The sequence below is a fragment of the Giraffa tippelskirchi genome, chromosome 2 (genome assembly GCF_054371585.1).
Source record: "Giraffa tippelskirchi isolate mGirTip1 chromosome 2, T2T-mGirTip1v1.2.pri, whole genome shotgun sequence".
Lineage (NCBI taxonomy): Eukaryota > Metazoa > Chordata > Mammalia > Artiodactyla > Giraffidae > Giraffa > Giraffa tippelskirchi.
This window is the reverse complement of record NC_137276.1, coordinates 17,929,798-17,942,739: the sequence shown is the minus strand read 5'-3', so window position 1 is coordinate 17,942,739 and position 12,942 is coordinate 17,929,798. Positions and strand designations below refer to the sequence as shown.

The window sequence follows — 12,942 nt, the reverse complement described above, 5'->3', positions numbered from 1 at the left end:
CATTGGGTTGTTCATTGGGTTGCGTCTGTCTGTTTTGTCCCTATCCAGAAAGCATCAGGACTCCAAAAAGGAAGAAGAAAAGAAGAAGCCCCACATAAAGAAACCTCTTAATGCATTCATGTTGTATATGAAGGAAATGAGAGCAAAGGTCGTAGCCGAGTGCACGTTGAAAGAAAGTGCAGCCATCAACCAGATCCTGGGCCGGAGGGTAAGTGGCGTGCCTGCTGGGAGAAGAGGGCCAGAATAGGACACGGTGGGTGGGGTGACATGTCCCTGTCCCCATTGGTTTGGAGCATCCTTTTCCTTTAGCCATACTCTGACTCCTTCCATGGGCTTTGTGGAGTTGGAAGCAGTAACTGTGCCTTCAAATGATGTTCACAGCAGCCACACCCTGGTCTTGCCCACCAGCAGAGAGCAAAGACTCGAACATCATAGACGACAAGTCAGGCTTGATCTGGGCCCTCCTGTTAGTGCCAGGCCCCTGCAGACGGTAGGCATCTGCAGATGACACCGTTTGCGATGGAAGCAGTGTCCGTCCCCTGGCCACAGTGTGGTTTGTGATGTTTCTGCATGTCTCTCTCTCCCCTCACCCTGTCCCGTCCAGTGGCACGCACTGTCCAGAGAAGAGCAAGCAAAATACTATGAGCTGGCCCGGAAGGAGCGACAGCTTCACATGCAGCTGTACCCTGGCTGGTCCGCACGGGATAACTATGTAGGTGGCTCCTTTTTCTCGGGACTAGAGGCTATAGAGATGTGGTGGATGTCCATCTGGACAAAGGAAATGCAACCTGCCAACCTGAATTGGGCTTCAGTACCACTCAGTCTGCCTAGTTGGGAGTTGGGACTGTTAGCACCTTACCTCAGTGCCAGATTGGAGGATTCTGTCTTAGCCTCCTGTAGGGCTCTACCAACATGGGATAGTTCTTCAAAGAGGAGGAAGGGGCTGGTGTTCCAGCTCAGGGGACCTGTGGGGCCAGGTTAGGGCTGTTCACACCTTCTTGCCCACGTCTTTGAAGAGACATGGCTCTAGAATACACCCAGTGAGGCTTGTGTCTTTCTCAGCAGTGATGCCAGGTGGAAGGAGAGCATTTACTTCTTCACAGCTGTTCTAGCAGGGCCTTCACCCTTAAGAGGGAAAAATGAAACCGTTGGTTTAGGATGTGGTACAGTAGAAGTTGGAAGCCTAGTGCATCTTGAGAGAGGCATGATGGGAATATCCCTGAAAGTAAGTAGGCAGTAGAAGCCATCTTTTGGCAGAATGGATGAAGTGACATAAGGGAGGTGTGTGTGTGTGTTGGGTGATGTGTGTGTCCCTCAGCTTTTTGTTGGCTCCAGGATTTGCCTAATCCCCTCTCCTGAGTTTTAGAAAACACTGTAGGGGTTGTTGTCTTTACTAATCACAGTGATTGTGACACTCCATGAACGGGCGCTCTCCTGTCACCTCTCACCATTCTTTCTTAGTCTGTTTTTTTGTCCAGGAGCTTAAGTTCTGGGCTCATTCTCCTCTCTAATGGATGAAATGTCTCTTATTTTGCCTCATACTTCATTTCAAGGCATTTGGTTTCATGAAGTGATTTTTACCATCCACTCTTTGGGGCCAAACAGAACCCATCTTAATGCTGGCAGCAGGCATCTCCTCCCGTTTTCTTGTTGATGGTACTGAGCCATGGATGATTCTTCTACCATCCATGCTCCCTGACCTAGCTCTCCTCTGGCCTTCACCTGTGCTGGGGAAGCTCTCTGTTAATGTGAGTTGAGATCCATTCAGTTACTGCCGTTTGTGAGCTTAGTGTCAGCACAGTATTGTGGGGATTGAGTTAAATCAGAGCTCTGCCAGAACTTACAAGACATCTGCGTTGAATGTGTGGGTCCTGGGTGAAGACTGCTTTCTGCTTCCACTGCCCCGCTGTTCCAAGGGTCATCGTTTTTTAATCTCATACCTTTACACACATGCTTGCTTCTCTACCCTTTGCCATGTGGATGGGGAGGACCGAGACACCTGTGTTTCCATCTCCACCGCCACCCGTCTCCTCGTAGGTCCCATGCGCTTCACTCAGCGATAGAACATATTCCTCCTGGGGAGTCGAAACAGGAATCAGTGCTTGTACTTCTCAATGGCACACTGTCTCCTCTCAGAGCCCTTGTCACTCACAGACGGTCAGGTGCAGGGTCTTAACTGCTTGGGACCTTTCCATTCGTCCTCAGCATGTGTTTGGTGGGGGAGCCTTTCTTCTGGATCTGAAAGGAAGAGGATAAGAAAGCTAACGCTCTCCCACAGGCTTGCTGTTCACCCCCACCTGACCTCGAGGTGGAGATTGCCAGCAGCGGGCAGGCCCTGCAGCTCCCACACATAGAGCCATCTCATTTCAGGACAGCTGCTCTCCTGGTTTTGGGTCAGAAGTCCTCAGAGTCCATTTCCAGCTTCTCCCTGCTACAGACCCAATTCTTTGAGGAATCTAGAATGGTACCACAGAGAGGAATTCAGCTACTCTCTAGGTATCCTATCCCCAGTAGACATTTTGGGTCAGACAAAAGCCTTCATGTACAGCTGTGCAGGGCGTGCACTGCACAACTTTAGGCTGTGCCATTCACACTGTGGTCTGTGTGCATGGTACCTCCTGGAGTTGTATAGGGTGAAATCTCCACAAAGGTATGGGCTGACTTTGTGAGAGCTTCAAAAGAATACTGCCATGGACTTTCCTGGACTCAAGACAACATATTGCCCGAGGCTTCTTAGGAAGTGTTTTCTAGGTTTCAGAAGGTTCTCAAGACACTTGAAATGATTTTAGCTTGGTTTTACATTGGGATGAGGTTTGGTATAATAGGGGAACCCCTGAAGAGACTTGAGAGATCAAGTTTAGAGGTAGTATCTGGCTTTAGGGCTATAGGAACTTTACCACTTATAAGGGGGACTGTCAGATTCCTTTATCAGTGGCTCATTGCACTTGGCTTTGAACACACACAGCTCTCCATTTGTTCCTTCTTTCATTCTTTCCTTCCTCTCTCATTCACTTCCTCCCTCCTCTCAGGAAGTGGTCTGTGGAACAAGAATTAAACTGTTAAGGGGTTCAGTTGTGGTGGAAACTGTTTAGCATTTTTTTTACTGACTTGACATAGAGGTTTCTATAAATTACTCTGGGTGTTGTCAGTTCTGAAGGTTCTTCTGGAAAAAGTTTTCTGAACTAATATCCTTATGCCTCTTGCACGTTCCTGCTTTTCTAGCCCAGTGGTGATAGAAGCCTTTATACGCTATGTTAGCTAAATAGAATTGAGTAAAACAGTCACATTTGGGGGGGGGTTGAACTTGGTATACACTCTGGAACACACGGGAAAAGATTTCGGTCAGAGAGTGATGTCTAACCCATGACACTGTAATAGAAGTTACTTCCTTTCTAGCTCTTCTACACTGAGTCAACAAGATAAATCCCTAGTAATTTGCATATCATGAGTTTTTCCTCCCTCACCACCATATTTGAGGCCTTTTCTTTCTTTTGTTACATTTAAAGAGATAACAAGGTGGCCGCCTCCCTTGAAAGGCATCTCCCTATTCACTTCGCAGTGTTGATTCATTCCTTCATATCCTCTTCCAGTTAAAACACAGTCCCTATCCTCTAGAAGCCTTTAGTCTAAACGATCGTTGCCTTAATCATGAACATCTCAGTTTTGTATCCCACATGGATAGCTTCCTAGGGGTGAAGGAATTGTCTCCTGCCTTTCAGAATATGTTTCAGGAGATTGAACATGGGTGAGCCCTGTATTAGATGACTGAGAAGCCCTTGACTGCATGGATGACGCACTGCCTGGAATTGAACCATTTCTAGGCCTGGCTGAGGTTTTCTTTCAGGTTCCTAAATAAACTGAAACTAGCTCCTCCTGCCTGTTCCAGGATGGCCAGGTAGTGCTTTGCTTCTGACATAGGAGAGGCACAGACATGAAGGTGGGCTGCTAGAGCTCATGAGAAAGCACACAAACTCCTTTCTTTGCTTCTTCTTTAAAGTTGTATGCCAAGGAACAGAACATGTTTCTAGTGGAAACAATGAACTGAGGGCCCAGACAGATTTCCCTGATGCAACAGGCCCCCAGATTTGAGAGGCTTTCTGTAGGGCTCTTGACTCTCAGCCCTCAGGTAGATCTAAGACTCCGAGGCATTCCTGCCTTGGGGTCCTCCTCACAGAGCAGTGTGGGTTCTCAGGTTTTCTGCCTATGGCTGTTCTTTCTTGTTTCTTCTTGAGTTGATGTCAATACACCCTGAGAACTTGTGAAAGTCACTCAGTCGTGTCTGACTCTTTGCAACTCCATGGACTGTATGTAGTCCATGGAATTCTCCAGGCCAGAGTACTGGAGTGGGCAGCCTTTCCCTTCTCCAGGGTATCTTCCCAACCTAGGGATCGAACCCAGGTCTCCTGCATTACAAGCAGATTCTTCACCAGCTGAGCCACCAGAGAAGCCCAGGAATACTGGAGTGGGTAGTCTATCCTTTCTCCAGTGGATCTTTCCGACTCAGGAATTGAACTGGAGTCTTCTGCATTGCAGACAGATTCTTTACCAGCTGAGCTACTTGGGAAGCCCAAACTAAGCCGACCACGAGGCAAAGGATATTTGGATATTCTGAAACAAATAGATGTGACATTTCATATAGACCAGGCAGCTAATTCATGTGGATGGGACCAGAGCTATTCAGGGTGAGGGAGAACTAGTTTCAGATATGGAAGGGGAGGATTCATCCCCTGCAGAATTCATCCCCACTCCCATTGCTCATCCACATCTGGGGGCAGACCATCACGATAGCAGGGAAGGTCAGATGGAGAATGTGAATCACTCTATGCAATGCTTCACCCATAATCCATTAAGAGCCTTCCTCAGAGGACAAGGCAGTAAATATGAAGGCAGCATAGCCCAGTGGATAAGAACTGTGGAACCAAGATCACCTGCGTTCCCACTGACAGCATCATCTGATAGCTGTGTCACCTCAGGAAACTGCGTGCACCCCTCTGTGTCTCAGCGTCCTTATCTGTAAAATCTGATGGTGATTGTGCTCGTTGTACAGGATTGTGTGAGGATAAATGGATCACTAGGCATAGCACGCTTAGAACCATGTCTTGCACATAGTATGTGCTCAATTTACCTGATTACTAAGAGTATTCTAGTTGTTACGTAAGTGGAAAATGGTGAGGACCAAATGTTCTCCTTTATGGATGTCCACTTAGCAGTTTGAAAGGGACCTCAGATGGTTTCTCGTTTTATTTCACCTTTTTTTTTCCCTTCTGTCTTTCAAATCAAGACCCACGGTACAGTGCTAAGAAAATCCCCTACTAAACGTCTTAATTTTTTGATTCAGAGCAAGCAGCTTTTGGCCTTAGTCAGAGAGTTGCATGGGGCAAGGGGTTCTCATGGCCATCTCAACATCATTCATTCATCCCCTGGCTCTTGGGCCACTTCCAGTCCTGTCTCTCCACACCTCTCTGAATCCTTCCCCATCCAGGCCTCCTTTCCCCTTTTACAGATGCTCTGGATCAGGTTTGAGGGTGGACACAGATGTATGGGAAAAGAAGTCCTTCCTCTCTGCCCCACTGATTCCATCTCTTCCATTAGGCATGTGTTCCTCTAGAGCACAATTGAAGGGCACTTGGACTAAAGGGAACCGGGGTTTGGAAAACACTCAGGAGTGGGTGTGGATGGGGAGAGGCAGGAGGAGGGACACCACCTGCCTCCTCCTCTCCAGGTGAGCCCAGATGTTGTCGTCCTTCTATCTGTTTCCTGAAATAATGCCCTGTGTTTCATCTGTTTATCTAGGGGAAAAAGAAGAAGAGGAAAAGGGACAAGCAGCCCGGGGAGACCAACGGTAAGTGAGAATAAGCAGGATAGAGGAAGGGAGCTGTACCCTGAGGACCACTCTTTTATGTCAGGCTTCTCTCTGGGGGAGGCAAGAGAAATTCAAGGCCAGGACGTTGTGGGGCGGGGGGAACCCATCTTAGCCAGCCTTTTTGTTTATGCATTTTAATTAATTGCTTCATGACTGCCCTTTTAAAGCTAGTAACATTCATTGTTGCATGAAAAGCACATTGTAAGTCTAGTGGAATGTGTTTCTAAATAACTGCAGAGCCTGTAAGCGGAGAGCGGTAGGCATGCCTAGACGGGGATTTATACAGTCTGCTTATTTTGTATGTGTCTGAGTAAGGATGAGGAGGGGGCTAGGGGAGCAGAGGGGGTGTGTGCGAGTGTTTGATGTTAACTGGGCTGTTCCTGAATGTTCTGATGCATGCCTTTACAGTGGTCTATTGCACCCGATTTAAATTAAGGAGGTTTGTCATTCTCTAGAAGAAATTAGAAATACTGCATAGGCAATCTCAGAGGGCCCTTCGAGAAGGCCAGGCTTTTACAAACAACGACAAAAACATTGTGAAGGCTTTGTATAATTTGTTCTTTTTTTTCAGAACACAGCGAATGTTTCCTAAATCCTTGCCTTTCACTTCCTCCGATTACAGGTGCTAATGTCATTTTGAGTCATTAAAATAGTTGATAAACTGTTTTTTAATTTTTCTTGCCATTATAGTTTTATTAACATGAAAACACGTATGACCTTTGAACATTCTTTAAAATGACCATCTACATGATTTCGTATGTTTCAGTAGATTTTTTTTTTGCTTTTGTTGTTTTTTTTTTAATTTAATTTAACTTCTGCTTTGTTTATTTATTTTTCCCGTAACAGTTGTTTAAGCCATGATGACAGTGATTTAGAGTTGAACTAACTGTGCAAATTGAATATGCAGTATTTCTTTCAAAGAGACTGGTTAAAAAAAAAACAAAACCAACAACAACAAAATGGAAGGAATTCAGTAATAAACCTCCTTAATCTAATGGCATTTTTTCATCGCTCCCACTAAGTTTTCTCACGCAAGCATGCATCCGCAGTATGATTATTTTTTTCCTTTGCTTTTTTTTTATTTTTGTTTTTTTTCTTCTTTCACTTTTCTGCTCATAACTTGCAAATCCACTAGCATTTCACTGATTGTACCTGCTTAAATGCCGCTGTGAGCTTCTAACTAACTCCTAACAGCTCATTCACACAGCCTATTGACTTTTACCTGTTCCTCTCTTAATATTAATGAAAATAGATTTAAAGAAAAGATGAACATTCCAAAAGCTGCAATATCCCAGTACCACAACCCCTTTTCTTTCTTTCTTTCTGTTTCGTTTTGTTTTGTTCTGGTTTTATTTGTAGTTTTTTTGTTTTTTCTTTTTTAAACTGTTGTACTCTGAGAAGAAAAGAGCATGTGACAAACTTAATTCCCTCCTTTGCTTTATTTTCTTCTTTAAGAAAAACAAATTGAGAGGAAAAAAAGAAAAAGCAGAACCAAAAGAAGAAAAACGTTATTTAAAATCTAGTTCTTGAGGAGCTAACATCCCTTTATCAGTTCAAACAAATCGGAGAGACAGTCCTCAAAGAAGGGATACTGCAGCTTTATTTGCAACAGCTAATTTCACGAGTTGAATAAGAATGTGATTTTTTTTTTTTTACCTTTTTTTTTTAAATTAGAGAAAGTTAAAAATCAAAAGTCAATATTTTGTAATTAGTAACCAGGTCATTGATTTATTCCCTTTTTTATTTTTATTTTTTTCTTATTTGTATCTTTCTCTTCCCCCCCTTCCCTCTCTCTCCCTCCCTCTCTCTCTCTTCTCTTCTCTCCCTCTCCCTCTCTCCCACGTCCTCCTCCTCTGCTCGCTTCTCTCTTGAACTCATTCAGACCTGAGCGCTCCTAAGAAATGCCGAGCGCGCTTTGGCCTTGATCAACAGAATAACTGGTGCGGCCCTTGCAGGTGTGTATAGATTTCCCAGATTCGCTGTGCTGGTTTGCAGCTGGTCTATTCGGTCCTTTTCCCCCTTCTCCGGCCTGTTGCTTTGTAGCTCTGTGTGTGGATCTTAGGAGACAGGAGGGCGCGGGACACTGCTCTGTGAGGGACGTGCTTGTCCTCCTCGCTGCTGCTAGCCAAAATGCCACTGTAAAACAGCATCATTTGTGCCTCCTCGGGTCAGCGACAGCAAACCCCAGCGCGCCCCCTCCCAGGGAATGTTGCCTGCCAACCCCTTCTTCCCGACCGCCCGGGATGGGGGCTCAGTGACATCCATCGTAAGCCTGGCCTAGGTAGAAACAAACAACGTCACCTTCTCCCCCTCCTCTTCTCTCTCTGTTTTTATTTTTTTATTTTTTCCTGGTTGTTTTTTGGTTTCTGGTTGTTGTTTTTTCTTTTTGTGTTTTATCGTTTTATTTTATTATTATTATTTTTTCTTTTGACGCATAGAAGTCCTTTCCTTTCATGTCCTTGGTGAGGGAAGACAGGCACGTAGAACCAAGGTGATAGCGAAGACAAGTCAGCTGTAGCCGAGATTTTACATCCAACTGAGCACGACCCACCATTGTGTTGTGTTTTTTTGTGTTTACCTTATGCTAACAGATGCAAATACTCCAAAGAAGTGTCGGGCACTGTTCGGGCTTGACCGACAGACTTTATGGTGCAAACCGTGCAGGTATATTCCCTACTGCAAGGCCTTTGGGAAAAATCAAAGCATTCTGTCCTTCTGGTACCTTAGTGCGTCAATATATTTTTGACCTCATTCCCATCTACTTCCCCGCTGGCATCAATGACTAATGATCCTCATTCTTCAAAATTTCCTTGCTAATTTTATGCTGTGTCCTCTCCCTACTTTTCTCTTTCTCTCTTTCCCCTGCTCTTATAAATAACATATCCCTGGTGGTAGGACCTAGACCACAGCCCTCACAGACCAGGATGGGCACTTATCCTTTTGCTCTGAAAGCCAGCATCCTGGATCTGTCCTGGCCCTGTCAGTGCTTCTGTGGCATGTCTGCAGGACATAGAGAGACCCACTGTGTCCTGAGGTTTGAATGAGCTCAGATTGGCAGTGATAGCATTCCCGTGTACTTGGAGTCTAGACACTTGGAGAAGGGCTCTGGGGGCAGGCTTCTTTTAGTTTTGTTTTGTGTTTTTGTTTATTTTCTGTTTCAAAACCACATCTCTGGACAGAGGAGCTTGGTTAGCTGACATTGTTTTACAGTGCTGAAAAGAAGCGTGGCATTGAACGGCATGCACCAGCTACAGGGCCACAAGCAGAGGCCACATACTGCAGTGCCACTGGCCTGCACAATGGAAAAAAAGAAATATATATATATATATATATGTATCTATACAGATATTTAGAGAGACAGAGCTCTGGTTCCAAAGGGAATCAGAAGAGTCCAAATTAAACACCTGTGTTCCACCTGCAGGTTCCATCCAACCTGTTATTTCAGGGAAGGTATAGGTACTTCCTTCTTGGTGGAGGGATACCAGCTAGTTCCTGTCTCATTTCCTTTCCTTTAATGACCACCTTTGGTTAAATTTGTTGTTTCTTTGTTCTGATACAAGCAGTCTTTGAATTTGGAATATTATGATGGTAGGTATCTCAACACCCAAACACGCCCCCCTGTCTGTAGTGCCTCCTTTGTCACGTGTCCCTTTCCTCCACGCCCTTGCCATGTGTTCCATGTTTAGACGTTAGCTCCCGTGTCCATTCCATCACGTGCATGCCCACCAATCTACTGTGTCTCTCTCCCCCTCCCCCAACGCCTTACGAGAGATCAGCAAAGCACCTCATGTTGACCAGACGTTGAGGGGAGCTGGGGCCCAAGAGTCTTTCTTGAGAGAGACCTCCCTCCACAGGCAACCCTCTGCCCATTGAGTGAGGACGGGGGGCCTTGGGTGCTCGTCCAGCAGGAGAGGGAACCCCCACCCATTCTGTGAGACAACAGTGTCCCTGGAGGTGACAAATGGTTTTGCCACTCAGTCCCGGGATCTTGTCTGTGCAACAGAAAAGAGTTTCATGGTGCAGCTGGTGGAGGGCGTCAGAGATTTCACTAGGGTTGGCCTAGAAGATAGAACCTCTGATGACCCTTTATAGGCAGTGAATTTGTATCAGACCTTTATTTGTGCTGAGTAGGAAGATGATTAGCTGCTGAATCACCGCTCTGCCATGGCGAAAGGTTAGCTTATCACAGGGAACACTCCTAAGGGAGGGTTCCTCACACTCTGTAGAAAGGTGTGGCTGACACCATTGTGCGCCCCTCGAAATGTGGTTTGTTGCCTGGTTTGTGTATTTTATTTGTAGGAGGTGAGTGGTGGTGTATGAATCCCTTTTACTGCTTTGGAAGCAGTTAACTGCGAGTTAGACCTGGCGTTTTGGGGGCTGAAAGTTATCATGTCCAATGTTGACTTAACTAGATAGTCCCTTCTCAGACCCAGCTCCAACCTCACTTAAACCCTGAGTGTGGAATCCTCCTCAGAAACAAGAATTTTCGTGATGTTTTTAACAAAGCAAAACAAAAACAAATGACCCTAAGGCTTCGGAGCTGCTTCATAAACATGGTTTTCTACATTGCAGCTCGGGGGCAGCTGTCAGTGTGCAACGTGGCTGCTTGGATGCTGAGCCATGCCCCCCACCCCCCCAGCACCATCTTTCCTCTTTCCTGCCTCAGCACCCTTAGACCTTCCCCGGGGGCCATTTTTCCTTCGTTGGGGTTGTTCCCCACTCTAAAAGCTTTAGCAATGCATATCTGCTCCTTTAAGGGTGTGATTCCAAAACAGGGTCAGGAAGAACTCTTAACTTTCCTTTCAGAATGAATCCAGGGTTTCCCAGGCAAGAGTACTGGAGTGGGGTGCCATTGCCTTCTCCCCCATAAGAAGTTAAAAACCCATTTTTCAGGGGCCCCACCTTGATGAGAGGTGGAGCCTAGGTGGGGGAGGATAAGAGAATGGGTCTTGTCCCTTTTTTCCTCCGCTTTTCCTCTTGACTTTGCTAGGATCTCTGGCTTGATGCTAAATCAGTAATACAAGATGTGCTTTTAAAAAATAATAAAAGAATTTGCAAAACAAGGCATTTTCTGGCCTATCCGAAATGTGTGGGTTCCAACTGCCGTCTGCTCTGCCACCTCTTAGAAGGAGCGGTCACTGTGTCACTCATAATCCTCGTGTCTTGTGTTCAAATGCCCCCCACTCATCCCCAGGACATGGAAACTTCATACCATGAGGAGGGCAGAGGGAGGGAGGGGAGCACCAGAAACATTCCCAGCTAATCAGGGCTCCTCGCTCCCTGCACAGGGTTTCTAATTTTACTTGACATTTGAGGACATTTTAACAAGATTCTGTTTTGAGCCCACCAAGTTGCTTTTCCCATCTTTCACTCTGCCCTAATATAGCATGGAACGCCCCTGGATGTCATTCCCTTGTTTCCTGTTATTTTTTCCCCCTGTTCTTTGTCTCTTTCCTCTTTCCTCTCATTTGTCCCTGTTGCTTTCTCAGTTTTGCTTATGCCCCTCCCTTTCTTCTCCCGTTTTTAAAATGCATGGACATCTTAGTTTTTTGAGCATGTTTTGATCTGCAGGCTAAGGTGGTTTAAAACTCTAAGAGGCTTAATTATTTTATCTTGGGTTTCTGGGATGGGAGCAGAACCCACAGTCCATTTCAGTCTATCCTAGAGGAGGAAAAGGAACCTTGTCAACTGGAAGGTGAAGGCAGACTGCCCTCACTTTCCTGGAGTTCCTTCCGACCCAGAGCAGGGATGGAGAGGCCCTGAAGCCACTGGCCCAGTGGGTCTTGGCCTCTGGGAGGCAGGAAGGACTGAGCATGTGCCCTTTCACCCCCCCCCCCCACCTCCTCTCCCTCCTGCCATCTTGCTGAGTCCACACCCCATGCACTGAGGGGCATCATCAGACAGCTCTGGGGCACAGACCCAAGGAGGGACTCAGTGCACTCACTTCCTTTCAAAGGTCACTGACCTCTGACAGCGGTGGCCTTCAACTGGGCAGCATCTTGGTTGCTTTCCCATGACCGGAAGCCAGCCGGTACTTACATACTTGTTTTTAGACAATGTTATTGGCCGCGGTTCGGACTGTATTCTTAGGTCAGCACATCCCCTGTATCTGCATTATTTTTATAGCATGAGTGGGGTTGGTTGCCAGGATCACCTGTCCTGCCACATATGATCCCATCAAACTGGGATGAATACTAGAGGGAAGCTGTGAGGTCACACGCTCAGTATCTTGAACTGACTTCGCCCACCTCAGATGGATAAGCACAAGAGGCTCTGAAATTCTCAATCCTATTTCTTATATAAACAGGAAATGGAGAGGGGAGACTCTGGTTTTGGCACAGGGCAAAATTAGTCTTTCTGGTTTAAACACGACTCCTGATGACCCACCCCCACCCCCACCCCCACCCCCATTCAAGAAAGTCCATGCTGCGACTCCCTGGCACTTCTTCTTTGTTGTCACTTCCTTGTGACGGGCTGAACCCTTATTCACTGGCCCTGGCATATGGACCAGGGCAAGTTGCCCCTCCATCCCCATTCTCACCATCTCTCCTTCTAGCCTTCTCACTATGGGGTGGGGGAGGGGAAGACCCCAAATCTTAAAAAAAAAAAAAAGTTTGAATCATAATTTAATCCACAACCTGCAGGCCATACAACCAGTTATTCTTGTTCCTTTGGATCATTTTCTGTTTTTCTTATTCTTCCCCCTCCCCCACCTTTGTTTATCCTCTTCTACCTGTTTTTTTGGTGGTTTTATTTTTTGTTTTTTATTTTTGTTTTGTTTTTGAGTTTGTTTGGTTTTCTTCTCGTTTCCCTCTCCCCTTCTCCACGCCCCACTTCACAACTGATTCTGACCTCTCTTGATTTGGTGTGGTTCTTAACAGACAAGCCCAAAAAGTTGTCTGGGCGCCAGCAGCCTCTGGTGGTGGTGGTGGTGGTTGGTGGTTGGTGGTGGTGGTGGTGGTGGAAGTGGTGGGATAAAACCTTTTCAGCCTCTTGCTCGCGCTGCCTTTAAGCTCTGTGGGCTCAACAGTTAGCATTTTGAGTTTCAGATGGATATGAGGCGCCTGGGGAGGGAGCTC

General features: G+C 46.2%; 1 protein-coding gene across 43 annotated transcripts in view; it reads left to right on the top strand.

Annotated features, from left to right (window-relative positions):
• Positions 1-12,942, top strand: part of TCF7L2 (transcription factor 7 like 2) — a 215,485-nt gene that overhangs the window by 183,189 nt on the left and 19,354 nt on the right. For 21 of the 43 annotated variants that reach the window (XR_014068423.1, XR_014068424.1, XM_081539480.1 and 18 more), the window contains 5 exons: positions 49-208; positions 605-712; positions 5,794-5,842; positions 6,435-6,485; positions 7,746-7,818. Coding sequence is in view for 41 of the 43 variants with exons in the window: in XM_081539480.1 (XP_081395606.1) it covers positions 49-208; positions 605-712; positions 5,794-5,842; positions 6,435-6,485; positions 7,746-7,818 (441 nt within the window). In the remaining 2 variants the exon portion in view is untranslated. Of the gene's footprint in view, positions 1-48; positions 209-604; positions 713-5,793; positions 5,843-6,434; positions 6,486-7,745; positions 7,819-8,454; positions 8,528-12,942 lie in introns of all 43 variants that reach the window. The other 22 variants (XM_081539612.1, XM_081539604.1, XM_081539532.1 and 19 more) reach the window with 5 other exon arrangements.